The sequence below is a fragment of the Podarcis tiliguerta genome, assembly GCF_965153285.1.
Source record: "Podarcis tiliguerta genome assembly, chromosome: 2".
Classification (NCBI taxonomy): domain Eukaryota; kingdom Metazoa; phylum Chordata; class Lepidosauria; order Squamata; family Lacertidae; genus Podarcis; species Podarcis tiliguerta.
In genome coordinates, this window is record NC_139535.1 from 13767002 (window position 1) to 13794782 (window position 27781).

Consider the following 27781-nt stretch of genomic DNA (forward strand, 5'->3'; position numbering starts at 1 on the left):
AGGACCAACGCTAGGCGGTAGTAATGTACAAAGGTCTTTATTGAAGTACAGTTTCCATTTTCAAGCCGGAGCGCCCCAGCTCTACGTCTAGGGTTTAGATCGGCGAAGCTCCATCTGAATCTCCGCCCCCTGTACACCAGTTTAAGATTCTAGCCTTACTCCACCTCTTCCGTCTCTCCTTTCTCCTCTGGGTCCTGCTACCCCCCGGGGTCCCTTCCTTCCTGGATTCTTCTGACGCTGACGTTGACCCCCCTGACTCCTCCCACTCTTTTCGGTGGGCTTTGGGACCTGGCTCCCTATCCGGGCTGCCAACTGTGCCGCCCTCCTGTACATTTGAACTTGGCGCGCGCGCCCAGCCTTCAACCTTCCTCTCGACCGTTTCCTCGCTCCCCGATGGCGGCGTGGCCAATCCTGACTCATGTCCTCCCGCTGGCAGTGCGCCGCCTGATCCCGATGTCTGGGACTCCTCCCCCCTACTGCACTCTGGTGTGGACGCTGGTCCTGATTTCCGACTGCTGCTCTCTGAGTCCCTTCTGGCCCCTTCTTCCTGGGGTGTCCCCCTAGGCACCCCCCTTGCCCTGACCATGGGAGCCCCTTTCTGTGAATCTTCCGATTCGCTGGAAAGACTCAGAGACCTCGGACCGCTGTCATCGCTGACATTTCCTTCGGACTCCTCCCCCTCGCTCTCTATTTCCTCCCTTTCCTGTGCCTCTGCTCCTGAACCCCTGACACCCTTACTAGCTGTCTCTCAGCCACCGTCGCCACGGCAGCTAGGCCTCGGCCATTGGGCTTCTCCTGGCCTCTTCTGCCTCACCGCAGCTGGAAGAAGCGGCGTTCCTGCTTCCAGAAGTGTGTCTCTGGATATGCTGTGCCCAATTCTGGATGTGTGGTGGCAGAGGCCATGACAGAGGCTGCCATGACAGCCACGGTGTTATGTACTGAAGTTCTCACCCTGGGCCAGCAGGGGGATACTGTAGATAGTTTTCACTCAGGTCCACGTCAGTTATTTTAGGCGGGAAACCCTGGGTTGTTGTTGCTACAATGTTGACAGCCGGCTCCTATAAAAGCAGGCCGGCTGAGCTGTTTGCTGTTCAGTTCTGTTCCAGCTTACAAAATAAAGAGCTGCTTTGGAGAAATCGCTGTGTCGTCTGCCATGTCTACCCACTATTTAACACACAGCCACCCCAGAGGAGGCAGTAGAAGCGAGGAAGTGGAAACAGGACATCCCAGAATTCAAACAAAAGTTGCTATGGCTTCTGTGAATCTTGTGATGTCCCATTCCATTTGGGACTACTGAGTGGAATGACATGTTGCCTCTCTTACCAAACTTTTCTGTTCAAACTTTTCCATCCTGTCAATTCTTCTGCTGTGGCCTTAGGTCTGTGACCCTCCCAGATGGTTGCTGGGCTTACTGTTGACGCTGCCATGTTTCTCAGCCGGAATAAAACTTGACTGCCTCTTTTGCACCCTGAGTTCTTGCAATATGCCAAGGGATCATTTTTACATGTGGACTCTTAATGCAGTCGGTGCTAACCTCTGTGTTTTATGACGGTTTCCAACCAAGGACGAAAACGTTTTCTTTTGCAAGAGACGAAATGCATCCCAGTGGAAGAGCTTTTATAATCACGAGTTTGATTTCAGGGGCAGGGCTTTTGTTTTCCTCTTCTGCCTTGAATGTAACCATGTGTGGAAAAACTGAGCAGCCAAAGTTCTGTTTGCAACTTCTTCTGGCTGTGTTTTCCAGTGATGCTTTAGTCCAGCTTTAAATTCATGCTTTACATCATCTTTGCCTTGAATTGAGCTAAGAGTTAAAAAAAAACATGTTGAAGCTCACAGAATCATCAACAAGAGATTGTGGCGCTTAACTTTGGAATTCTTCAAATTAGTGTACTCCTGTTACTTCTCTCCTTCGAAATTATTTAATGTGCCTTTCAGGAAAATAAAACATCCTCTTGGGTCTTTTAAAATCCCGTCTTTTAAAAATAAAATATGGAAAATCCAAACACTGACTCCTCTCTTTTTGGGGAATTTCCAGCAGCAGAATACCACATTCCCTTGGCTTGATTTATTAATAGTTTTAATTTTTTCTTCTCCGATAAATATGATTAAAGTGTGAGATTCAGAGTCTCATGCTCTATTGAATGAGCTATCAGTTTGAAACAAAAAACAGCACATATGTAAAATAAATTCAGATCCAACACAGGCACCAACTCTGAATAAAACTATCCGTTTAGAAAGCACCTGTCTGATACATAAAGGGAGGGATATGGTTTCTATTATGTAGTTTCTGTTTAGTAAAGAGGCAGTGGAACCCAACCCATTATTAACCCTAGAGAACAAGCCAAACTCCCTCCGCCAACCTCCCCAGCCCTGTGGAGCTTTACAAAGCAGCATGGACATCATTGCATCTATAGTCCTTCTGCGTGTGGACAGGCCAATTATGACAGCCATCCCTAAGCAGGTTCAACACGCAGGGCCATCTTACCCATAGGTGCCGGGGTGTGGGGCGCCTAGGCGCCGGGCTCTCAGGGGCGCCAGGCCAAGAGTCCAGGGCCCGAGAGTTGAGTTTGGGGAAGAGCCTGCCCATTGGCCAGAGCGCCGTGGCGGGCTCTTCTGCTGCAGGTGGCTCTGTGCCACGAGTTTGGGGGCAACCAGTGGCGTAGCGTGGGGGTGCAGGGGGGGGCCGGCCGCACCGGGCGCAACATCGGGGGGCGCTCACACTCGCAGCTCTCTGCCCCTACCTGGCTCACTCAGGGTTAGGGGGCGCAAATTACTTGCCTTGCCCCGGCGGCTGACAACCCATGCTACGCCACTGGGGGCAACTGAGCCAGCAAGACGCTGAGGCAGACAGCCAGCTCCACCCTCCTGTGCCCCTGAGACTGGGCAACCTGGGGGGGGGGGCACTGGGCAGATCTTTGCACCCCAGTGCCGCATATGCTTAAGACAGCTCTGTCAACACGTGCCTTACTTTACAGAGGATTCATAGAATCATACAGCTGGAAGAGGCCCTGAGGATCATCTTTTTTAATTTATTTATTTTATTAAGAATTTTAACAGTAACAATTTATCAAAAACATATCATCCTCATTCCCCCCCCCATTTCCCCCCTCCCCAAACCAGAATCCCCTTTCCCACACACCCCCAGGCTTCCTTCAGCTCCTCTCTCTGGTTTTTCAGCACATGTTAATCTCTGCATATTATAGAATTGTAAAGATCCTTAATTTATCTATCTATATGTTACCAATAGGGACAGTGGGACGCGGGTGGCGCTGTGGGTTAAACCACAGAGCCTAGGACTTGCTGATCAAAAGGTCGGCGGTTCAAATCCCTGCAACGGGGTGAGCTCCCGTTGCTCGGTCCCTGCTCCTGCCAACCTAGCAGTTCGAAAGCACGTCAAAGTGCAAGTAGATAAATAGGCACCGCTCCAGCGGGAAGGTAAACGGCATTTCCATGCGCTGCTCTGGTTCGCCAGAAGGGGCTTAGTCATGCTGGCCACATGACCCGGAAGCTGTACGCCGGCTCCCTCGGCCAATAAAGCGAGATGAGCGCCGCAACTCCAGAGTCGGTCACAACTGGACCTAATGGTCAGGGGTCCTTTACCTTTACCTTTTATGTTACCAGTAACAAATTTGTGTATGTTTATTCAAAAATTGCCAAGGAGTCCAGCTCAGAGGCCCTGAGGATCATCTAGTCTAGAGTTGCCATCTTTCAAAAAGCTCTGTTAGGAAGACCTCCAAATTGTTGAGCCTTTTTATAAAAAGAAAACCACCAGAATTGCTGAGCCGCTTTTCGAATGGCTTGCCTAACGTCCAGCAAAATCCGGCAGCCCTCTGTTTGAAGTGGTTTGGAGAGCCTGGCTGTTGTGCCGGCATCTTTGTCACAAATAGTAGTACCACCGGGACTGTGTGTGTGTGTGTGTGTGTGTGTGTGTGTTTACATGCACCCACCCACCGCCGCCAGTGGATCCCTCTCCCGCTTGCTCCAAATACGTTGCTCTCTGACTCACTTTGCCCTTGTGGTTATTCTCTGCCTCGGAGGATCATATGCCACTCAGAGGCAGGCTGTTTACTGCTGGGAGACCCACCCTAGCCTCAGGTGGGTGGGGCATGCATATATATAGCACAGATGAAATGAAGCCCTTCACTGACTCATAGCCATTGGGATTGCTCCTCTTGGAAAATCTGCCATTCCCAACTCTTCTCAGCTCAGCAGCTACATGATGGCCAGACTCCTTGTCCTGTGTGTCGCAGTTCTTGCCTGCATCAGTATTGGTAAGGCAAACATCCAGCTTTATCCCTGTTCTTGTATATTTCCTAATGGATTCGTTTCTCATCTCTTTACCTCGCTGCCACCCCCAAATTCCTTTACTTTGTGGCTTGCCAGAATCTTTTTAACTAGGAACAATTCCTCATTCGACTGACCAAACTAGGAAATGTACCAGCAAGGGAGAGCAAACTCTTTATTCTTGGTAGAAATAGTCTCATAAGGGGGGGTTCAAAGGTATTGCCCTTTATATATTGGGGCAAGCGGTAACTGTCACCAAAGCTGTCATTCCCTTAGCTGCTGGATATGAGAAGTAGAAAACTTCTGCTTTTGTGGCAAACTATGTGTTTCCCGCTATATCTGACCTGGATAAAGAAATAAGTTGTTGTTTTTTTTTAAAAAAACGGATGGATTGCAACAAAATGGGAAGGAAGGGGAAAGGTTGTTTTTTCTGTGCCAAATAAAGGCTTGACCTTTTTTAAAAAAACAACAACAAACCCTCCAAACTGGACAGCTCGAAGGAAGGCAGGAAACAAGGGCAAAAAAACCCCGCTACCTAAATAAACTTCACACCGGATAATTTGTGAGCATATGTACAATATTTTTGAATGTGATGTTGTGCAAATATTTTGTAAGTCGCTTTGTGAGCCCCTTGAGGCTATAAACTGGGGTGGAAGTATTCTCAATAAATACATTAAAATAGCTCTACATTGCAAACTAAAAGGGGGGAAAATGGGCTCAGTGCCAATCCTTAGAAAACAAGGAGTCCCAGTCTCCTGGGTTTTGGCTACTAAACAGCAAACCTTGGTTCTAGCACCTCTTTCCCCGAATCTTATCTTTGAGTTGTCAGGATGGTCTGCCTCCTCCTTATCTTTGAGTTGCCAGAGTTGTGCCCTGCAGATGTTTTGAACTACAACTCCTACCAGCTCAGAGGGTTTACCTCTGTTAGTTTTTGGCAGGAAAAAAGTGTCTTCTTGTGGCATCTTCAAGACACAAAAAGATTTGTGGCTCTAACTGTTTTGCATCTCTTGAACTGGGTTCTAATCTACAAAAGCTTAAGCCACAGTATAAGCCAATGTTGTGATGTTGTCAGCTGCTGCCCCTGGGGTCACACTGGTGACAGAAGAGCGGGAGAGCTATATTTTGACCATAAACAAAAAAACAAAGAAATCTGTTATCCTTAACGTTGCCACAAGACTCTCTCAGGGCAAAACTTTCTCACTTGTCAAGACCGATCAATCTTGAAAGTCACCCAAGGTGGATTAAGATGGAGATACACGCATTCAGATCTTTGGGTGGTATCCAAGTAAGCCTTGCTCAGAGTAAACCCTATTGATATTAATGCACATGACTCAGTTTTCTCCATTGGATGGGGTGGGTCTACTCTGAGTAAAACTTACTTGACTACCACCCATTCCCCCCCCCAAAAAAAATATATCCCAGTGGCCATTTGAAGAGGTGATTTGATTCGCTTTTTTTGCACAGGATATTGGCTCGAATATAAGCCACACCCAAATATAAGCCGCACCTTTGAAATTGGGGAGGGGGGGAGCAAAGAAAGAAAAAATACCTGAATATAAGCCACTCCATTCCTTGCTGCTCCTGGCTGCATAGTGGGGGGTGGAGGGGAGCCGGGCTGCTTTGCTGACAGCCTTTTCCTTCCTCGCTCTCTCCCTTCCTGGCTTTGGGGGAGAGACGCATGGGGTGGGCGCCATTTTGCCATGCTCCTGGTGCTGTTTGCCCTGCACCGTAAAGTCGTGAATATAAGCCGCACCTTAGCTTTTCATAGTCAGAATTTGGGGGGAGGAAAGTGAGGCTTGCATTCAGGCCAATACGGTAGTTAAGCTGTGGGATTTGCTCCTGTAATAGGTAGTGGTGGCCCCTAACTTGGGTGGCCGTAAAAGAGGACCAGACAAACTCATGGCAATCGCTACCTACTAATCATGATGGCTGTGTTCTACCTCCATTGTCAGAGCTGGAATGGACAGCTGCTTGGGAATCACTGGCGTGGACTGAGCACTGTTGCACCCAGCTCTTGCACGCGGGCTTCCCATAGACATCTGGTTGCCCACCGAGAGAAGAGGATGCTGAAAAGACATGAGCCCCCTTTGACCTTTGACCCAGCAGAGCTCTTCTTGTGTTCTTATGCCCCTCTGGCCGTTTAGGGGTGGTCTCCAAAGACCACTTGCACAGGCAACCGATGACCTTACTGCAATGTGTCCCTATTGCAATTCAGAAAAAAAACAAGGCATCCCAATGTTCCCTACGTCATTCCTTTTTGAAAGTCCTGTGTGTGTGTTTTGTTTTTGTAATGGCACCACCAACTGGTCACCTCCCTATTGGGATCACCCCCAAACCTCCATATTTCTACTGTGCCAAATACCTTATTTTCGCGTGCATAACACGCCCCTGTGTATAAGATGCCCCCTATTTGGGGGGGACTCAAAATTAAGAAAATGGGGGGAGGATTGCCCAGAATTGTTGGATCACTCGCACTACCGTTGTCGCTGGCAATCTCCTGCTCACGGCGGCAACCACTCATATATCTGTGTATAAGAAGACCCCAATTTTTAAGCATTATTCTAATGTACTAAAACCTCGTCTTTCGCATGGAAAACTACAGGTCATTTGCCTCCCTGATGCTGCCTTGCCCCACCCTGCTTTTTAAGAGTCATGGCTTTGAAACTCTCTTTGAAACTGTTGAGAAAGCACAGGGGGAAATGTTAAGGAGCTTAAGGATAAAGTGGACAGGTGGAGAGCTTGAAAGCATTGGACTTAAGATGGAACAGGCGGGGGGGAGTCATAATCAGGTAACAAGAAAAAGAAAAAAGAGGAATGCCACAGACAAGACAAAGGATATATTGTGGAGTCTCTAGAGAGGGTGGGGATCTTTAGAAACAGACAAAACACCCATCACATCAGGGATGGGCCAGGGATAGCTCCCATGTTTAAAGACCAGTTAACAAAATGCCTATCCAAACATGTAGCGTTCTGGTTCCTCTTCTTAAGACATCTATTTTTCCTCCCCCAACACCATTACTCACACCAAGGTCAGCCAACGTGAGAAAAAAGAAGACGAAGAAGAGTCGGAAAAAACCAGGGGATTTTTCTTCTTCCCCAAGCACTTATTTCTTCCTTTAACGATGGGCGAGGGTGTCTAAAAGTCTTGAGCCAGCCTTAAGATTACCAAACGTATTGCAGCGTTGTGTAGGCAAGGCTTCCACCCTGGAAGTAATCGTAAGTGGGTGTTCACGCAGGAACGTTCCAGTAAAAATGACTAGCCCTTAGGGTGCCACACAAAACTTTTGGAACTGAGGGATATTCCACGCTTCAGCTTGCCCCGATTCTAGACATCGCAGGTCTGAGCGGTTCCCCACTTGAACCATTCCTTTCCGAGGGAAAACTCGATTGTTACTTGCTCCGATCTGAGCACTAAATAGCCGTTTCCCCCTCAGGGGAAAGCAGTGGGATAAACGTTTATTCACGGTTTCAGCCTGCACCATTCCAGATTATGCTCTTGAGTGTTTTGAAATACAGGGCTGAGAATGCAGACCTTTGACAATTGTTTCCTTAGCACTTCAGTAAAAACAGGATAGTTTTTTGGTTTTTTTTTAAACTCGCCCTCAGCATTCACATTTCTGCTGAAATTCAGAAGTTGGCCTCGTTTTTTTCTATTGGCAGATGTGAATTCAAAATTCTTTGTGAGGGAAAATAATAATAATGATGATGATGATGATGATGATGATGATGTATTATTTATACCCCACCCATCTGGCTGGGTTTCCCCAGCCACTCTGGGCAGCTCCCAACAGAATATCAAAAACACAATAAAACACCAGTCATTAAAAACTTCCCTAAACAGGGCTGCCTTCAGATGTCTTCTAAAAGTCAGATAGTTGTTTATTTCTTTCACATCTTGTGGGAGGGCATTCCACAGGGTGGGCGCCACTGCCAAGAAGGCCCTCTGCCTGGTTCCGTGTAACGTCATTTCTCGCAGTGAGGGCCCTCAGAGCTGGACCTCAGTGTCTGGGCTGAACAATGGGGGTGGAGACACTCCTTCAGGTAGTCTCATTCCATGATAGCTCTCTGCCCTACAGTGGAGGGCATGGATAATAATAATAATAATAATAATAATAATAATAATAATAAATAATAGATTTTATTTATACCCCGCCCTCCCCAGCCAGAGCTGGGCTCAGGGCGGCTAACAACAGTCAAAACAATCCAACATTCTAAAAACTTTTCACCATAAAATCAATCAAAAACAAATTGATGGCAACCAGCAAGCAAGACCCTGTGCAGATTCCCAGAGGAGGGGGTCAGGCTGCGCCCTGACCAAAGGCCTGGTGGAACAGCTCTGTCTTACAGGCCCTGCGGAAAGATGTCAATTCCCGCAGGGCCCTAGTCTCTTGTGACAGAGCGTTCCACCAGATTGGTGCCACAGCCGAGAAAGCTCTGGCTCTAGTTGAGGCCAGCCTAACCTCTCTGAGGCCTGGGACCTTCAGGATGTTTTTATTTGCAGACCGTAGGTTTCTCTGTGGGGCATACCAGGAGAGGCGGTCCCGTAGGTACGAGGGTCCTAGGCCGTATAGGGCTTTAAAGGTTAAAACCAGCACCTTAAACCTGATCCTGTACTCCACCAGGAGCCAGTGCAGCTGGTATAGTACCGGATGAATGTGATCTCGCAGCGACGACCCCATAAGGAGTCTCGCTGCGGCATTCTGCACCCGCTGGAGTTTCTGGGTCAGTCTCAAGGGCAGCCCCACATAGAGCGAGTTACAATAATCCAGTCTGGAGGTGACAGTCGCATGGATCACAGTGGCTAGGTCAGGGCGAGAGAGATAAGGAGCCAACTGCTTAGCTTGGCGGAGATGAAAAAATGCCGCCTTTGTTATAGCTGTAATCTGCGCCTCCATAGAGAGGGAGGTATCGAAGATTACACCCAAACTCTTAACGGACGATGCTGGCACTAGTTACACCCCCGCAAGAGATGGGAGTTGCCCCGTCAATCCCATATCGCCCCGTCCCAGCCAGAGATAAGGGAAATTTGGTAGACGGGTGGGTGGGTGAGAGCATTGTCAGTGTGGGTGCCTTGACAGTTGACTCTGAGAACGCAGGAAGGCCTAACAATCCTTATAATCAAAGGTGTAGCGAAAGGCTGTTATTTAGATGTTTGTATGTTGTATACTAACATGAGTTTGACCAAACTGTGGGAGGCAGTGGAAGACAGGAATGCCTGGCCTGCTCTGGCCCATGGGGTCACAAAGAGTTGGACACAACTAAATGACTAAACAACAAAACAACAAATGTTGTATATCTTGCTTATCTCCCTTCTCATAACACTAGAACTCATTGACAATGAACTCATTTAATGAAGATTAAGGTTGGCACTTCTTCACACAGTTGAACTTTGGGTTTTGCTCCCACGAGACATGGTGATGGCCATAGACAGGATCAGGCAGATTCCTGGAAGATACAACTATTAGTGCCTCCTAGACCCAATACCTCTGTTCTTCCTACACTGTCTGCATGCCTCCCAACATTGTTGTTGTTGTTTAGTCGTTTAGTCATTTCCGACTCTCTCATGCTGATAGCTTCAAGAACACCGTCCAACCATCTCGTCCTCTGTCGTCCCCTTCTCCTTGTGCCCTCCATCTTTCCCAACATCAGGGTCTTTTCCAGGGAGTCTTCTCTTCTCATGAGGTGGCCAAAGTCTTGGAGCCTCAGCTTCAGGATCTGTCCTTCCAGTGAGCACTCAGGGCTGATTTCCTTCAGAATGGAGAGGTTTGGTCTTCTTGCAGTCCATGGGACTCCCAAGAGTCTCCTCCAGAATCTCCCAACATTAGTTGCTCAGAATTACAAGTGGGAAGAGCCTCATTTCTCTTCAGTTGACCACTGTGAGATCAGGCTACAGGACTAAATGGGACTTTGGCCTAATCTCGTTGGTCTTCTCTTCCGTTCTTACGCCACGCAAAGTGGTTCGTGTCAGGAAGCAAAAGAACAAGATGCAAATTTCGCAATTGCGAATGCGGGAAAGAAGCGATGGGTTGTATAACCAGCTAAGTCAAGGGTGCGGAACTGGATCCAGACAGCAAGCCAGAACCTGACGTCCCCTAATACCTATGTTTGCGAGGCAGGGCCACTTACCTGTCAATTGCCCAATATCACAATGAACTGTGTTCTTTTGCAGACCAACTTGAGTTCACCGCCCATTGTCTTGGGTTGGTGAGTCACTTAGTCCCTAGGGTCCCAAGGCATTGAAATCAGTAGATTTTTGTTAGTCACCAGCTGACGCCCATTGGTTTCAATAAGTTCATGACTTATTGTGTTACTGTCTTTAAGAGAGCCAGTGTGGTGTAGTGGTTAAGAGCGATAGACTCGTAATCTGGGGAACCGGGTTCGCGTCTCCACTCCTCCACATGCAGCTGCTGGGTGACCTTGGGCCAGTCACACTTCTTTGAAGTCTCTCAGCCCCACTCATCTCACAGAGTGTTTGTTGTGGAGGAGGAAGGGAAAGGAGAATGTTAGCCGCTTTGAGACTCCTTCAGGTAGTGATAAAGCAGGATATCAAGTCCAAACTCTTCTTCTTCTTCTTCTTTAAGTACGTTTTCAGGGAAAAGGGGAGTGGGGCTTCTATCACATCGCCATCACTGGGCAGACCTCCACCCACCACTGACAGCTTGTCCATCTTGTTTAGACTGATCGGTTGCTTATGGAATAGCTAGCAGGATCAGCAATTAAGAAGGGAAAGGAAGGAGAGGCAGCTGAGGTCACATTTAAGCAGAAACAGTGGCCCAGAAACCCCAACAACAGGGGGTTCCATGGTTCTCAGAAGCCTTAAAACACAGGCAGAAATGCCTCCATATCTGACAAATTGGAAAATAATTAGGAAAGTGCTGTTGCTTTCAGGCTTCCCATAGGGGCGTCTGGTTTTACAATTCACATTGTTATTCTGGTTGAGAACAAGATCCTGGATCAGATGGGCTCCCCTTGGTTTGATCTATCAGGGTTCTTCTCCTTACCCTGCTTTCCTTGCAGGTAAAAATGTGAGCAAACAACCTCATCTATTCACAGTCTCATCTGTGTGTCTACTGGTGGTGGTCCATCCTGTTCCGCCACCTGAGGCAAAACAGGAAGTGTCGTCTGTCCCTGCCACCACTGCCTGCACCACCTGCCCTCCACAGGTGGCAGAGAAGTGGCGCTGGTATCAGTGCCAATTTCAGGCAAGATCTCATCAAAATCTCAAGAGATCTTGTGGAGCGCACGAGATCTCACCTCAGATCGGTGCCAGCGCCACTTCTCTGCTGGTGGTAGAGGAGGCTGCTGGGATGGTTGCCTCACCTACCTAACAGCTGGCCCGGCCCTTGAGTGTACTGGAATCTGCCGTCGCGTCTTGGGCTGGTTGCTGTTGACTTCACAGTTATCTCTGTCTGCCACACAGATGGGTGATCATGGGATCAACTCAGCACACCTGTGGTTTGGAGATAAGCTGAGAGTCTGTGTCATTGTTGACTTTCAGAGAGATTCAAAAAAACATTCCTCTTTACCCAAAAAGATACCAATCCTGGCAACCCTGAAGAAATCGTCCTTAGAATGTTTTTAACTGTTTTTAGAATGTTTCGCTCCTTTTTTTTTGTCAGAATGTTTTATTATCGAAGTGTTTTTTTGCCCCCCTCCCACCCCCCCTAGGCTCTTCCAGAAGGAAGAGCAGGATATAAATGGAACAAGTCAATAAAAAGAAAATTTATACGTGTGCCCTGCCCTTGGGAGAAACCACAGGTAGGCACACCCTAAGTACCAAAATGGGAATAGATGTTTCCAGTTGGTTTCAACCAAGAGAAGAAAAACACCGCTTTGGAATTTATTAAGGTAGAGACCAAGGTCGTGCTTTTCGACCGAAGTCATCACTGTGTTTGACAAGAGCTCAATGGGACTTACTGCCAGATAGGAATATGTGAGATTACAGTGCTCCGTGTATCTGCGTGGATATTATTGTTTTCCTCTGAGGCCCCTTTTCTGGTCCGTTTCACCTGTGGAGCTGAGGGAGAGGGTGATGAGAGAAAGAGCCTTTTCACTCATGACACCCTATTTTTGGAACAGTTATCTACATTGGCTTGCTTGGCCCGGTTCCTCAGCCTCCTGGCATTTTAACTACCAGATGAATACTCCCCCCCCCCCTTTTCTCTTTTTGCCATGGCCTTTCAGATCTCCTGTTTTCAGATTTGTACTTTTAACCTAGCGCACGTTGCTTCGTTTCGTGTTGCTCTCTTGCTGTTTCCCCTGCCATTTCCTTAAACCAGCTGTTTTGAGGCCCAGGATCAGGACAGAACACAAGAAGAACCCAATTGGGCCAGTGACCCATCTAGTCCATAGCTGTCAACTTTTCTTGCGAGGAATCCTATTCGGAATAAGGGCATTTCCCTTTTAAAAATGGGAACTTTGACAGCTATGATCTATTCCAAAATCCCATTACCACAGTGGCCAACCAGTTGCCTAGGGAAAGCCCACAGGCCACACAGGAGCGCAGGAATCATAGAATTGTAGGATTGGAGGGGACCCTGAGGATCAAGTCCAATCCCCCTGCAATGCAGGAATACGCAGCTGTCCCATAAGGGGATCGAACCTGCAACCTTGGTGTTACCAGCACCACACTCTAACCTCTTGAATTCCCAGGCACCTGGTATTCAGAGGCAGCATACCACCTCAAATATCAGAGGGAGCATACAGCCACCCTGACCCACAAACTTGTCTAATCCCCTTGTCAAGACTTTTAACTTGTTAGCCAGAAATATAATAAATAAAATAAATATGTAGCCCTACCGGCTTACGTTGGGGATGAAATGTAGTGTTCATTCAATCTAGGCTTTCCTTCAAACAATATTGGGAACTATAGTTTGCCCCCTCACAGAGCTGCAGTTCCCTTCTGGCGGTTCCCTCGCTGCGGGAAGCAAAGCTACAGGGAACCAGGCAGAGGGCCTTCTCAGTAGTGGCGCCTGCCCTGTGGAATGCCCTCCCATCAGATGTCAAAGTAAAAAACAACTACCAGACAAAAAGACATCTGAAGGCAGCCCTGTCCAGGGAAGTTTTTAACCTGTGACATTTTAATGTATTTTTCATCTTTGCTGGAAGCCACCCAGAGTGGCTGGGGAGACCCAACCAGATGGGCGGGGTACAAATAAATTATTATTATTATTATTATTATTATTATTATTATTATTATTATTATTATTCCCTGCACCCTTGACAAGCCCCAGTTCCTAAGATTATTTGGGGGAAGCCGTGTGGTTTCAACATATGGTGGAGATGTGGCCCTAGACCAACGGTCTACCTTGGAAGTTTACCCTCCATGAGAAGATCGTTGCGGAAAGCTTGCGCAACGTGACTGAAATTCCCTTGCGTTGTGTGGCTGCTACAGAGGAATGTTATTGAGGGATGGGAACAAGGCGTAACCCCACAGCCTGGCCAAACTGTTGCCGCGCCTTAGAATACACCCCAGGGTCTCATTCAATCGCTCAGTGATTTCCCAGCCAAATCACAACACTTCCTTGGCAAAGAATGTAATCGAGGCTGAAAAGATTCCCTAAGGATGGAGCATTTGAAGCCCACTGGTCTCGAGAGGCTGAATAATAAAAATAATAATAAAACAACAACCCCCTTTCCTCAACCAGACCCCTGCTCCAAAATGTCTTCTTCACATGGTCCACTTGAGTCATCACAATCTGTCCCCGCCTTTTAGGGCAGGAATTCTAAAACTGCTCTCACACAGAGAGAGTCGAGCACCTTCAAGAACGGTTTCACAACTTGTGGGGGTTCCCCCCCTCCCACAATAAATTGCAATCCTCCTTCGCTTTGCAACCCAAACATGTCTCAACCAGTTTCCTGCTTCACTTCCATGGGTCCCAGTATTGTCCAGCCAGGAACTGGTTGTTGATCAAAGGCTGCCGCCCTTACAGAGAAATCTGGAAATTTCCGCCTCGAGCTAATCTGGAGTGTTGCAGTTATTTTCCCGATGACTCAGAAACACACGGCACCCTCCCAGCCCTTCTTCGCCAGCATCCCTCCTGAGTGGAATTCTTTCAACTCGCTCGCATTTATCGGAGAAAGCCGTTGCTAAAATCTTCCCCCGTTACTCATTTGCCACACCCCAAAACACGCTGCCTGTTATGCAAACCCTTTTGGCCGTTTTCCTCTGCCTTGCGGAGAATGGAAAAAAAAAAAGCTGGAAAGCCGTTTTCATAAATCACCAGAACAACTGGGCCGCGACGACCGCACTACAAAAAGTGCAAGACTTAAACTGGTTATCAGGGATAGGGAGGCCCTAACGTATGGCCAGATTTCATTAAAAATCATAAGATTTGGCCTAAGAGGGGGCATCTAATCCATCCTCTTCTCAGTGTGCCCAACCTGATGCCAATGGGGAAAATGAAAGTAGCACATGAAAAACTGAATTTTTATCTGTTTGTGTGGCTGGCTTCTATGCAGTAACACCAAAACATGAAGGCAGTCTTTAAATATAGTTGTTATAACATTGAGGGTTTGGGGGGGGGTCTTTTGGATGTCCTCTGGGTGACCCCGTCAGTCTAGCTGTCTCCTAAGCTTTGGTACCTGAGTTCGCTTTGTTGCATTAATGGCTCTAGCCAAACCGTTATTTTTTCCTCCTTGCGCCCTTCAGGGCAGGATGTACAGGTACCGTAATTGCTATTTTCCTGCCTGAGCCTCTGTCCTATCTGTGTTCCTCTCTGGGAGCTTGCAAACGCTTGCTTGCCTTTACAATTCGAAGCAGTAAACACCGCACCACACACTGTTCTCTGCTCCAAATTTCCCTCTTGCTATTTAAAAACAAACCCAGGAACTTATAGCGGATGCATCTGTTAGCAAATAATGTGTCGTTTGGCATAGGCCCCAGAACTACACCCTGTGAACACGGCCTCCAAATCTGATGTCTGTGCCAGGCTCAGCCATGGGGAGAAACACAGTGGGGAAGGAGAGGAAGTTTTCACAATCTCTGGGAACCAGGGGCCAGGCAGGTGGATGCTTCCAGGTAGATTTCAGGGGCTTAGCTTCTCTCTCATTTCGAAGGCAGTGGACAGGCGGAGTCCCCCAAACCCTGGGCGGCCCCCCCTCATGTGGAATAATGACTCAAGACAACATGCTATGAGATTCAATTGGCCACAACTTTATTATATTTCAGATGTGGGTAGACTTTGGCTCAGGCATTGGGCGTTTATCCCTCCCAGTCTAGGGAACATCAGGGTTATCCAGTGGGGGGGGGGGATAGGCCGGCTCTGGAGAACATACGTTCAAGCAGAGATAGCCGCCCCCGTTATGCCGCCGTTGCAGGGGAGAGCAATGACGACCTCTCGGTGTACGGTCAAAGCCTCCCCTCAAAAACCCCTTTAAGGGGGAACCCTGGTATCGCCACCACAAAGAGGAAGGGGGCGTGGGTCACCGCTGAACACTCCCCCCTTCAGGGAAGATAAACTAAAGGATTCCGCCCAAGGCCTGATACCACCAAAGTTGTGACGTTTTGCTACAAGAAAGGCAAACCTGCCAATGCAGGGGAATTCCTTTCCAGCCCTTCAACAGCGACCTTGACATAGCAGCGCCCGCGTACCTGTGAAGAAAAGGTTAACCCGCAAAATAAGTCTTAACTGAGGGTGGGTGGGTAGGGTGGGAGAAGTTCTGGAGCCAACTGAAGATTCCCAGGTAAAATCCTCCCTCCCTACCTGTGTGGGCAGGTAGTCCCTCCACTACCTGGCCTGGTCTCCTTGGCAACGCTTCCCCAGGTGGGATTGGACAACTGACTGAGGAAGGCGGAGACCTCCAGGTATCCCACCTGGGGGGAGGCGAAGCCAAGCCTGTGCTAAAGGTGCCACACAGGGTCCAGGGGGCTGCGCGCGACCACGCAAAGGGCACCCCCCATTTAATGTGGGGAGTGGTCATTCTGTCCTCCAACCAAATACAGTGGTACCTCAGGTTACAGACGCTTCGGGTTACAGACTCCGCTAACCCAGAAATAGTACCTCAGGTTAAGAACTTTGCTTCAGGATGAGAACAGAAATCGTGCTCAGGTTAAGAACAGTTTCAGGTTAAGTACGGACCTCCGGAACGAATTAAGTACTTAACCTGAAGTACCACTGTAGTGTCTTGTCAGCAGGGATTACCATATTTTTCGCCCTATAGGACACACTTTTTCCCCTCCAAAAATGAAGGGGAAATCTGGGTGCGTCCTATGGGGCGAATGCAGACTTCAGGAAGACATCCGCAGCCTAGGCAGCCCTGTGGGAGGTCCCGCAGGGATGTCTAGGCTGCGGATAGCAGCCTGCTTCCCGGAGCGTCAGGCGCCCTGAAAGCAGAGCGCCCGGCGCTTCGGGAACACATCCGCAGCCTAGGCAGCCCTGCAGGAGTTCCCCGCAGGGCTCCCCACACTGCGGATAGCAGCCTGCCACCTGGCGCGAGGGGCGCCCTGAAGCAGAGCACCCCTCACGCTGGGCAGACATCTGCAGCGTGGGGAGCCCTCCGGGAGTTCCCCGCAGGCCTCCCCATGCTGCGGATAGCAGCCTGCCGCCCGGCGGGCGGGCAGGCGGGGCGCCCTGAAGCAGAGCGCCCTGCGCGCCGGGCAGACATCGGCCAGCCCCACAAGCTCGGGGGACAGCAGGGAGGCGCAGTGCCGCCATCCCGCTGTTCCTCGACCTGGTTCGGTTTCCCCGACCTGCTTTTGGGGGGGAAATAAAGGGGGGGGGATTTCCTTTATTTCCCCCCCAAAAAACTAGGTGCGTCCTATGGGACGGAGCGTCCTATGGGACGAAAAATACGGTATCTGGTATGCAAAATGATTCTGATCTGCAGTGTGGGGGAAGGGACAGCAGGCAAGCAAATGTTATATTTCCCCTCCGGTCTGACTCAGAAAAGAGTTACCTTCGTGCAGGGATCCCTTCTTTCCCCACAAACTTTGCCATCGCCTCCCCTTTCAAGGGTGCGGGCAAACAGGGCATACTGTTCCAGTTTGCAGAAAACACACATTTTAGAGGCCCTGGGAAAGGTCTTGTTTTCCACGAAGGGCTGTGGTTTGGAGCGGAGCTGTTTTTTCCAGACTGGGCATCCGCTCGGTTCCTGTCTGCAATGTTTGCTTCTTGCAGCAAAGCTCACCACAGGCTGCTTGCTGGTCCTGCCTGTGTGTGCGCTTGAGATTATAGTGTCTTATTTGTGCAAGCCTTTGGCGGGGCATCGCTTGATTATTTAAAAGAGCTGTGAATGCACACAATCCCACTCTGCAAAACACTGGCGGCATGAGGAAATAAGAGGGTTAAAGGGTGCAAAAAGCACAGGCAATTTAGACCCATGTCCCTGTATCTCTGGGGACCAAATCCTACTTGTGAGATTATCTGTGAATCTTTTGTGACAAGTGGGTGTGCCTTCTTAAAATGCCTACATTTGGCGGTGCGTGCACCTTGATTTCCTTTTTTTTTCTTATTTAAAAAGGTTTTATTAAAACTTTTTTCATAGTGCAATAAGAAAAAAGAAACTAATCCAAGTATAAACAAAAAGCAGAGAGAGAGAGAGAAGAAAACACAGAGTTCTCCCTCAAAGGTAGCTCTTAACCAGGCATAGGCAAACTCAGCCTGCCAGACGCTTTGGGACTACAATTCCCATCATCCCTGACCACTAGTCCTGCTAGCTAGGGATGATGGGAGTTGTAGTCCCAGAACATATGGAGGGCCAAGTTTGCCTATGCCTGCAGTCTTAACCCTTTATTCACACAGAAAGTTGTGGACCCTCCCGACTCTAAACCTGGGAACTTTCCTTCCTCCTCCCAGTCTCTCACCTTGGGAGGTCTTCCCTTCCCTGTATTTCCTGAAAAATGATAATATTTAGGAAGTCTATTCAGTCAAGCGGGCTGGGCCCTGCAGGATCTGATTTATTTCCGCAGGGCCTGTAAGACAGAGCTGTTCCGCCTGGCCTTTGGCTTGGTGCCAATTTGATTCCCTCCCTCCCTCTCTTTCTTTTTTCTTTCCTTCTCCTCCTGCGAGGAGGCTACATTTTAATATTTTAATGTTTCAATATTTTAATGTTGTATTTTCATTTTGTTTTTAAGTTGTAACCATTCATCTTGTTTTCATTATTGCTTGTAAGCCGCTCTGAGCCCGGCCTTGGCTGGGGAGGGCAGGGTATAAATAAAAAAATATTATTATTATTACAGTGGTGCCCCGCAAGACGAATGCCTCGCAAGACGGAAAACCCGCTAGATGAAAGGGTTTTCCGTTTTTCAATGCGCTTCGCAGGACAAATTTCTCTATGGGCTTGCTTCGCAAGACGAAAATGTCTTGCAATTCTTGCGATTTTTTTTCGCTCCCCACCCCCTTTTTCTAAGGCACTAAGCTGCTAATAGCCTTTTAGCAGCTAATCCGCTAATCCCTTAAGCCTTTAATAGCCGCTAATAGCGCTAATCCGCTAATAGGGTTGCTTCGAAAGACGAAAAAACCGCTAGACGAAGAGACTCGCGGAACGGATTCTTTTCGTCTTGCGAGGCACCACTGTATTATTATTATTATTATTATTATTATTATTACTACTACTACTACTCCAAGGCACTCAAGAGTCTGATGGATCAAGCCTGTAGTCCATCTCGTCCAGTTTGCCACTAAAGTTAACCATTTGTCCTGAAGCAACACTTTTCGCAACTTGTAATTAAGCCACAGCTCTAAAGGCAGACAAGCCCGTACAGCTGGAACAATTGCTTTTAAATGTCTTGCATTAGCCCGCTTCTTAGTGCGTCATTTTCTAATCCCATTGGCAGCGATGATGGAATTAAAAGATAGACTTTTTCGTAGCTTGCTAAATTGTCAAATGCCGCTACAGTGACAGCATTCAAAGGCTGCGTTCGCCACAGAGATCTGTTGCTCTTTTAAAGGGGGAGGGGGGCAATGAATCTCTAGCAGAGATGTCTTTCTCCGTATCTTAAGCAGAGTTGCCCCAAAATTTCACTTCAAGCAAAATCTGAGGCGGATCTGAAGAGCCCTTCTCAGGCAAAGCTTCCAAAGGAATTTCAAGCAGAGCAAAAAGGACCTGGGCAAGATTAGCCACCATCTCTAAAGACAGCCCTATCTGTTGTCTGGCGTAGGCTGATAAGGACTGTGGTTCAAAATATCTGGGGGGGCACCAGGTTGGTAGAGACAGTCAGGTGCTTCAATCACAAAGCCACTCCCGAACTAAGGAGGGGGGGTGTTGTGGGCTCACGCCCCCATCCACATTCTCGCGGGGCTGGCGCCAGCCCCGCAGAACTCAGTGATCCCCATTAGTATTCATTTGAGGGCACTTAAGGTCAGGGCAGCCCGGGCTCGCCCCTTTTCCTCCTCTGCAGCAGCCGAGGTTTCCCACCCACCTGCCCTCTAGGTGTGCATTCGGACTTTGCTCTGGGCTTCGGCTGGTCGCCGCAAGGGGCCTGGTAGGAGTTTTTCCATTTGGCTAATTGGCTGGATTTTGAAGCCACTTGGTTTTTTCGCCTACCTCGTTGCAAAACGTCACAACTCCTTGGTTTCAGCGGTTAGGCATTGGCCGGGGTATTGTTATGCAAATGAGGACGGGGGGCGGGAGGATCGCCATCAACTCCCCCAATTCTTGAAGGGTAGTTCGTTAAAGGACTCCGGGGGGCGTCGCCTCGTCCGAAACCTACGGAGGCTAGGGCCTAAAGCGCGCCCCCGAGCGGTAACCCCTTGGGGAGCGCCCAGGGATGTGCATCTCGGGGGCTCCCCCTGTTGGTGCTTAACCCTTCCCAGTTAGACCAGATAGCCTGTTAGGGCCAATGCCTAAGGCCAATACCGCTCTTACCTGTAATCAATAAAGTTGTGGCCATTTTTCGCCCATTAACCTAAATTCTGGTGTCCGGTGTCTTTATTTATTCCATCTGTGGGAGGGGGCGGGTATCGCCACGCAAACAGGGAGAGTGCTGTCGCACTCATTTTATATATCATGGTTTTTTAACTGTTTTTACAACATTTTGGAAACATCTGAAGGCAGCCATGTACAGTGGTACCTCGGGTTACAGACGCTTCAGCTTACATACGCTTCAGGTTACAGACTCTGCTAACCCAGAAATAGTACCTCGGGTTAAGAACTTTGCTTCAGGGTGAGAACGGAAATCATGCTCTGGCAGCGCAGCGGCAGCAGGAGGCCCCATTAGCTGAAGCGGTACCTCAGGTTAAGAACAGTTTCAGGTTAAGAACAGACCTCCAGAACGAATTAAATACTTAACCCGAGGTACCACTGCACAGTGGTACCTCAGGTTACATACGCTTCAGGTTACAGACTCTGCTAACCCAGAAATAGTACCTCGGGTTAAGAACTTTGCTTCAGGATGAGAACAGAAATCGTGCGGCGGCAGCGGGAGGCCCCATCAGCTAAAGTGGTACCTCAGGTTAAGAACAGTTTCAGGTTAAGAACAGACCTCCAGAACGAATTAAGTACTTAACCCGAGGTACCACTGCACAGTGGTACCTCTGGTTACATACGCTTCAGGTTACATACGCTTCAGGTTACAGACTCTGCTAACCCAGAAATAGTACCTCGGGTTAAGAACTTTGCTTCAGGATGAGAACAGAAATTGTGCTCCGGCAGCGCAGCGGCAGCAGGAGGCCCCATTAGCTAAAGTAGTGCTTCAGGTTAAGAACAGTTGCAGGTTAAGAACAGACCTCTGGAACTAATTAAGTACTTAACCCGAGGTACCACTGTATAGGGAAGCTCTTTAATGTTAAATGTTTCACTATGTTTTTATATATGCTAGAAGCCGCCCAGAGTAGCTGGGGCAACCCAGTCTGATGGGCAGGGTACGAACAATAAATCATTATTATTGTTATAACTGTTTTGTATGTATTATTATATTGTCACAAAAGTTGGGTGCCGCCCCCATTCTCTACCAGAGAGGCCCAGGTTACTCCCAGCTTTTGAGGCCCCTAAGCATAGCTGTCAACTTTCCCCCTTTCTTGCGAGGAATCCTATTCAGAATAAGGGAATTTCCCTTTAAAAAGGGGAAACATTGACAGCTATGCCCCTAAGCATAATAAATATTAAAAGTGACAGCACATGAAACCAAAATAAAGCACTAGAATAGAGATATTTCTTAAGAAAGAAATACTTTCCCAGCTGGGAGTGTATGCCACATTTTGGTCTGGTGCACGTAAAAAAAGAAATTGCAGAACTTCTCGAATGACAGAAAACCAACAAATTTCTAAATCGGAGGTCCACCTTTCAGCTAGAGGCTTTCAGCGAAGGGTGGCCCCTGCTCCCCCCCCTCGTTAGCCCTGACCAGAGTCCTAAGACTTGTGCCCTAACGTCTGATCAGTAGAATTCTCAATTATATCTCTCACCTTTTAAAAATATATATTTCTCTGTGCTTCAGGATCTGCTCTGCAGTGCTTGAAATGTTCATTCACGTTTCATGGAATGCCCTGCCATACATCCACCACCACCTGCCAAGCAGGAGAGGTCTGTGCTACCATCCGGGGAGCAGCAGGTAAATATACTTCTTTAATTTCTCAGATGATTCTCTCCCCCCTCAAACCCCACCCTTTTCCTACTTCTGTTCTCTGCCCTGCCGTCCCCCGTCCCCCAATGAGCTGTTCCTGGCATAATTTCCCCCCCTCCCTGAGAGAGCGTTTGGGCCGGTCCCCATGAAAGAGTCACGCATGTGGAATAAATTACATGGCTATTTAGAGTCCACATGCATAAGCCTGGCAAAGAACTCTCCCATTTTCTTAAAGCTGCTCGGCCATCTTAAATCTGGCTGACTCAGATTCATTACAAAACACTGTTTATGTAAGGAAGATCCACCCGCTGAAGCCAGATAGATCCTAGTAGCATGAGGAGGGGATGTGGTTCATAAGGTTTCTCTGGAACGAAAGACAAAGCTTGCCCCCTGCTTCCCCCCCCCCACCCGGAAACCTGCTCTTTACCACGGAATCGGAGCAAACATCAATCGAGTTTTCTGCGGATAGACATTTGCTCTGATTCTGCAGTAGAGAGGGGTTTCCTGGGGGGAAGCAGCGAGGCAAACAGAAAAGCACTAGGACCCCCCTGCCCAGAAAGCAAAGGACAATTCTTGCATTGCAGGGGGTTGGACTAGATGACTCTAGGGGTCCCTTCCAACTCTACAATTCTATGATTCTAAGTGGAAAACTTGAATCCATGCTTTGTAGGCACAGGACCAAGGCTTGCCCAAGACATTTTGGTTCTTTTTAATAATATTTTTTATTAAGGTTTTTACATAAAAGGAAAAAACAAAAGAAAAATACAAAAAGACAAAAAGACAAGAACAACAACACAGACAAAACAAATAAAAACAATTCCATTTTCATAATATTCCTTGCATTTACTTATTTCCCAGACTTCCCCACACCTCCCCTCACTGTATTCCAGTTCATATATTTAATCAGCAAATCCCTTCCCTCTATCTTAACTTAATCTTTATCTTAATATCTTAATATATCTTAATCTTTTCTTAATATCTTAATATGTTAAACCTTTTAATTTTGCACCTTTTAACCTTCGAATTTTCCATACTCCTTCACCACTTTGCTGCTAATAACCTTTTAAGCTCAATCCGGTGTCATTCTAACATTCATTAATCTTATAATATTTCTGTAAATAATCTTTAAATTTCTTCCAATCTTCTTCCACCGTCTCTTCTCCCTGGTCTCAGAGATCGGCTTGCCCAAGACATTTTGGTGCTTGAGGGGAACCACAAAATGGTGTGTGTGTGTGTGTGTGTGTGCGCACACACACACACACACACACACACTGCCAGGAAGGAAGGTGTGAGTGAAGATGTATATCAGGAACAAGGGAGGAATCAAATCAACCTTACCTGTTGGTTGAATTGGGAATCAAAGGCTGTTGCGGGGGAAAGAGGCCCTCTCTGAATCAGGCTGGCCGGGTGCAAAGCCCAAGAAGCGTCAGAGGGCAGCTCCTGCCATTTCCTCCCTGGGAGGAGACCAGTAGAGTCCCCTATTCACCAAGAAGCTGCTGTAGAGGTGGCATAGCGGGGGCTGCTGAGGACGTGGCAGAGCTGGCTTCCAACTCGCATGCCCGTGCAGCGGCAGATGCATTCCTTGGAGACTGGATCTGCTGACCCCTTATGGATTCAGCCATCTGAGGCGGCCGCTTCACCTTGGCTCTGTTGGATGCGTCCAAGGAAATGGGGGCAATTCACAAGCCCCCAGCTGGCTCCAGCCCACCGGCCGGCAGCCAGGCGATCTCTGGTCCTTGGCACAGCATAAAACAGCGACTGGGGAAACCCAGCCAGATGGGCGGGGTACAAATAATAAATTGTTATTATTATTATATTCACAAGGGCAGAAAGAGGCATATGTAAAGCATATTTACAAGCAGTTTATTCAGGACAAAGGAAAAACATGACTTCTCCCTTTCACGTCCAAGCAAGCAGCATAAGCAAAAGCTATACACAAACGGAAGTTCCCAGCAAGCTGTGCTGGAAAGTAAACAGGCATGCGACACACAACAGCCTGTTCCTCTTAAGGTGGAACGGAATATCGTAACAGCCTCATGTGTCAGCCGGCCTTGCAAGGGACAAGTGAGGTGCAGACAAGCCTTACCTGGGAAGCAATGCCTCACCAAACCACATTCAGCTCCCTTAAATATTATGATCTGGTCTTTCTCAGGCAAAACCTTTCTAGGGCTGCCATATGTCCAGGTTTTCCCGGACGTGTCTGGGAATTGGGCTGCCCAAACTGCATCCGGGCACATTTCTGTTGAGTTGAAATGCTCCCCAAAACAAAGTTCAACAACTTCACTGCCCCCCACCCCCCAAGCAAGCTCAGCAACCTTGACAAAAAAAGAGCTTTGTCCAGATTTTCACTTTTGGGAATATGGCAACCTTACTTTCATGCATTCGCTAAACACACAAAGGGTCCTGCATGCCAAAATGTTTGTCTACCTCAACTAGGGTACCCTCCAGATGTTGTTGGACCAAAGCTCACCATCCTCCCTAACCCATAGCTGTCAACGTTTTTCTTTTTTTTAAAGGAAATTCCCTTATTCCGAATAGGATTCCTCGCAAGAAAAGGGAAAAGTTGTCAGCTATGCCCTAACCATTAGCCATGCTGGCCTTAGGCGATGGAAGCAGAGAAGCTTCCAACATGTGAGGTTCAATGAAATGCACCTTATTCATTGCTTTTTGTTTGTTTGTTGTTCCTTGCTGCAGCTGGCCAGGGGCTTATCATGAAGAGGAACTGCGTCGCTAGCGAGAAATGCAACAAGAACGAAACTGAAAATTTCGCGGGCATTAAGTACACCACCACTTACTACTGCTGCGAAGGCGATTTCTGCAACTCGGCTGCCACCCTGCCCACCAGCCATCTCTCCCTGCCAATGGCTCTGGCTATGCTGGGCGTCTGGCTCATTCGCCTCCTCTAAGCCCTCTCCTGAGGAGGAGGAGGAAGCAGCAGCAATTTCTACAGGATAGCAAAAAAAAAAAAAAGGCCCCCAAATAATAATCATCCAATCATACCGAACACTGTATCAAGTAGATTTACCCCTTCCTTCCTTCATTTTGTTTCTCTATACTTTAAAAAAAGGCACTTGTTTATGAATCGTGGGCTGTGTTTTTCTGCTCCCTATCTCAGATAACAAGAACCACCTGCAAGTGGGTAAGGTTACAGGCTGGAAGGGAGAGACTAGGGCCATGTTAGGAGAAGAAAACTTCCTTGCCTTGCCTGCCAACGCTTTACCCATCCGCTTTGTTATTTTATTGCGAGAAGATGCAGAGGCGGCATTTTATTCCATGTTTTGCCGCACATCTGCGCCAGGTGCGTGGCGGAATTCTCCTTACCATTTGACAGGAAGACACAAAGCCTCGTTACGGGTCATTTTTAACCACACATTTCAACCTGACAAGCGGTTAAATAAAATTCTTGTAACCGCATGGCAGTTTGCTTGTTCACCTTGGGCACAAGTACAAGTTGTCTCTGCACTTGCATGTGTATAAAAGAGTGGATACGAATGTTGATTTGTACAGCTCAGCTGTTGTGTACTGGTCAAACGTTGCATGTCAATAAATATATCCACGTACGGCTCAACCCTCACTGAACAAAGCATGTAAATACCCCTAAGGATGGTACAGAGAATGGTTGCGGACAACCTTTTTACCTCACATCTAACTCCTGGTGTGTGGTAAAATTCTGCTTACCGCCTAACAGAATAATACAGAAAATGGTTGGGGATTATCAATGTGCCACACATTTCGCCACATCTGGGCCCATGGTAAAAATTATTCCTGTCCTTGGTGGGATGATACAGATGAAGAAGCTACCTCAGGGTGAGAGCGTTCACCCTGAGGTAGTTTGTCAGATCATCCGGGTGGCTTTAGACAATTGGATAACACACAGCATTGTGACAGAGTCAATGGCCGGTAAACTGGTTGCCTCCATCCACTCCCTGTCTGAACTTTTTCCAGGTCTGGCAGTACCCATTTTAGGAGCCCACAGAAAGTGCCAGGGAGTCCCTTGTGCTTTTTTGCACAAAATTGCTGAGCATGGGATCTACCTAGTCCACAGGCAGTGCTCCTGATGTTCATATTTTGCTTGGAGCCCATAAAATCCCGAGACTGGACCTGGTTTTATCCCTCATCCTCCCTTTCCATCTTCTTTGTATTTTCCCTTATTCTTTGTTTCTTTCTCTTGTTCCTTCTTCACTCATTCTTGTCCAGTGCCTTTCTTTCTTTCTTTTTACAGATACGTTTTCGCCTCAGGCTTTCTTTTTGTTACCTGTTCTTGGGCCTTTTCAACCATTTACACTCCGTTCCACATTCTGCTTTTACTGCACCGCTCGCTCTCTCTCTCTCTCTCTCTCTCTCTCTCTCTCTCTCTCTCTCATTCTTCCTTTTTTTGATTGTTGTTAATGGACTCTTTATAAGCTCTTTCATTTCATAGCCGCCTAGGGCAGCAAAAGCGATGTTGTGCTCCCCTCACAACCGTCTGCGGTCTCTTTGTCACATGAATCACCCAGAATATGGTTACTCATAACCACTCCTTCCCCCTCAACGTGGCTGTGGGATTCATCACATATTTTTTGACTCTCCCCTGACTTCTCCTGATGACAACAGCGTGTCAATGAGGGAGACAGTTGGAGGGAGATCCCAGAAGACCCCCCTCCCCACAAAAAACCCTCCTCCCCTCTCCCCACAAAAAAAGGCGCTTTTACAACACGGGTAGTGCCCAAGTGCCCATCTACAGAAAGAGGGGAGAAATAAACCCTGACATTCGAGCTGCAACCACAGCGATGGGCTCACAGCTCCACATTTTACCTGCCCCAGGGTTAAGCACCTGGGAACTGATGTGTCCATTAGCGCACACCTGCAAACATCCAGCTGTGCAATTGCAGCTGCACTGCGCGCACACATCTGGAGGCAGAAGTGGGCTCTGTTCCCACAACACACACTTTGAGCTTGTCCACACTTCTGCCGGTGCCACCACTTCCCCACGGGGAAACCCAGTCTTTACAGCTGAATTGGTGCAAACGTCAGTCTGGTTTTCCGGAGGAAAGCCTGATGAGGGAAATGGAAAACTTCTCAGCCCCGTGGTTTCTGCGCACGGGACAAGCAGAAGTATGGACAAGCCCTTTGCCTACTTACGTTACAAGTGTCAGAAGGGAGAGCTGTGTGTAGTCTTGACAGTTCAATGCCACACTTTTATTGCTGATATTTGCCTCCAGCCTCATAATTCCAAGAATCGTTTTCCTGTCTTTTCTGTTTCCCTTCACACCTCGCATGTGGACTTCGTCTGGAAACAGGACGCTGGATGAAAATGGACCCTTTGGGTTAATCCAGTAACGTTCTCCTCCTGCCTTTTAGCTTCTCAAAAACCGCATTTTCTTTTGTCCACAAGACATACATTTCATGCCGGCCACATAATCAAAGATTTGGAGACAGGAGTTTGCAAATATCCAGAGACTGCAGGGCATTGAATTAGGTAGGAAAATGGGTTTCGTAATTCATGTAGCTGGGGAAGAATGTACTTTGGCGATTTAAAAAATAAATAAATCTATACTTGCTTTCCATGTGCAGTTCCAAACACGTTGATTGTTTGAAGTGGATTTTTTCCCCTTCCAAAGTGTGTGTTAATTATAATTAAGGTGCCTTAAATCATATATTTCTGTTTTCTCACTAGCAAAGGAGAGCTCAAATTATTATTCATGAAAAAAATGCTTTTTTTTAGAAGAGAGGAATTTGATAATAGAGTTTTAATATTTTGTTTATGAGTTTGGAGGAGAGACAGTCCCAATAGCAGGTGTGATCTCACCCTAAGGAGTTGAACACTCCCTCGGGTTTCAACATTCAAATGTATTGAATCGTTCATTTAAAAGTTGGGGGTTTGAACACGGAGGTTTCCACATGCAAAACCAAAAATGTGAGGAGGTTCCCATTCCCCTCGCCACCTCGCTTCCTCGACTTTCTTATGGCTCCAAACAGCAACTTTTATTGTATCAAAATAAATATGATTCCTCCATA

The 27781-nt window shown here is 47.8% G+C and overlaps 1 protein-coding gene and 1 long non-coding RNA gene across 2 annotated transcripts; one reads left to right on the forward strand and one right to left on the reverse strand.

The window, feature by feature from the left end:
* Positions 1-737: 737 nt before the first annotated feature.
* Positions 738-5876, reverse strand: LOC310671162. The gene is made up of 3 exons (XR_014507846.1): positions 5834-5876; positions 1162-1801; positions 738-911 (listed from the first exon to the last, which is right to left on the reverse strand). It is a non-coding gene; the product is annotated as an uncharacterized lncRNA (long non-coding RNA).
* On the forward strand, positions 3996-27781 carry LOC310670978 (protein Bouncer-like). Its single transcript, XM_083426877.1, has 3 exons — positions 3996-4271; positions 21659-21772; positions 24479-27781. Exons 1-3 carry the CDS (start codon positions 4217-4219, stop codon positions 24688-24690), a joined length of 381 nt encoding a protein of 126 aa, XP_083283003.1. The 5' UTR covers positions 3996-4216; the 3' UTR covers positions 24691-27781.

Bases quoted from the DNA above. Each gene is read 5' to 3' on its own strand.
- LOC310670978 (XM_083426877.1), top strand. From the start codon at position 4,217: ATGATGGCCAGACTCCTTGTCCTGTGTGTCGCAGTTCTTGCCTGCATC. The intron at 4,272-21,658 runs GTAAGGCAAACA...TCTGTGCTTCAG, and splicing joins TCTTGCCTGCATCAGTATTG to GATCTGCTCTGCAGTGCTTG. The intron at 21,773-24,478 runs GTAAATATACTT...TCCTTGCTGCAG, and splicing joins TACCATCCGGGGAGCAGCAG to CTGGCCAGGGGCTTATCATG.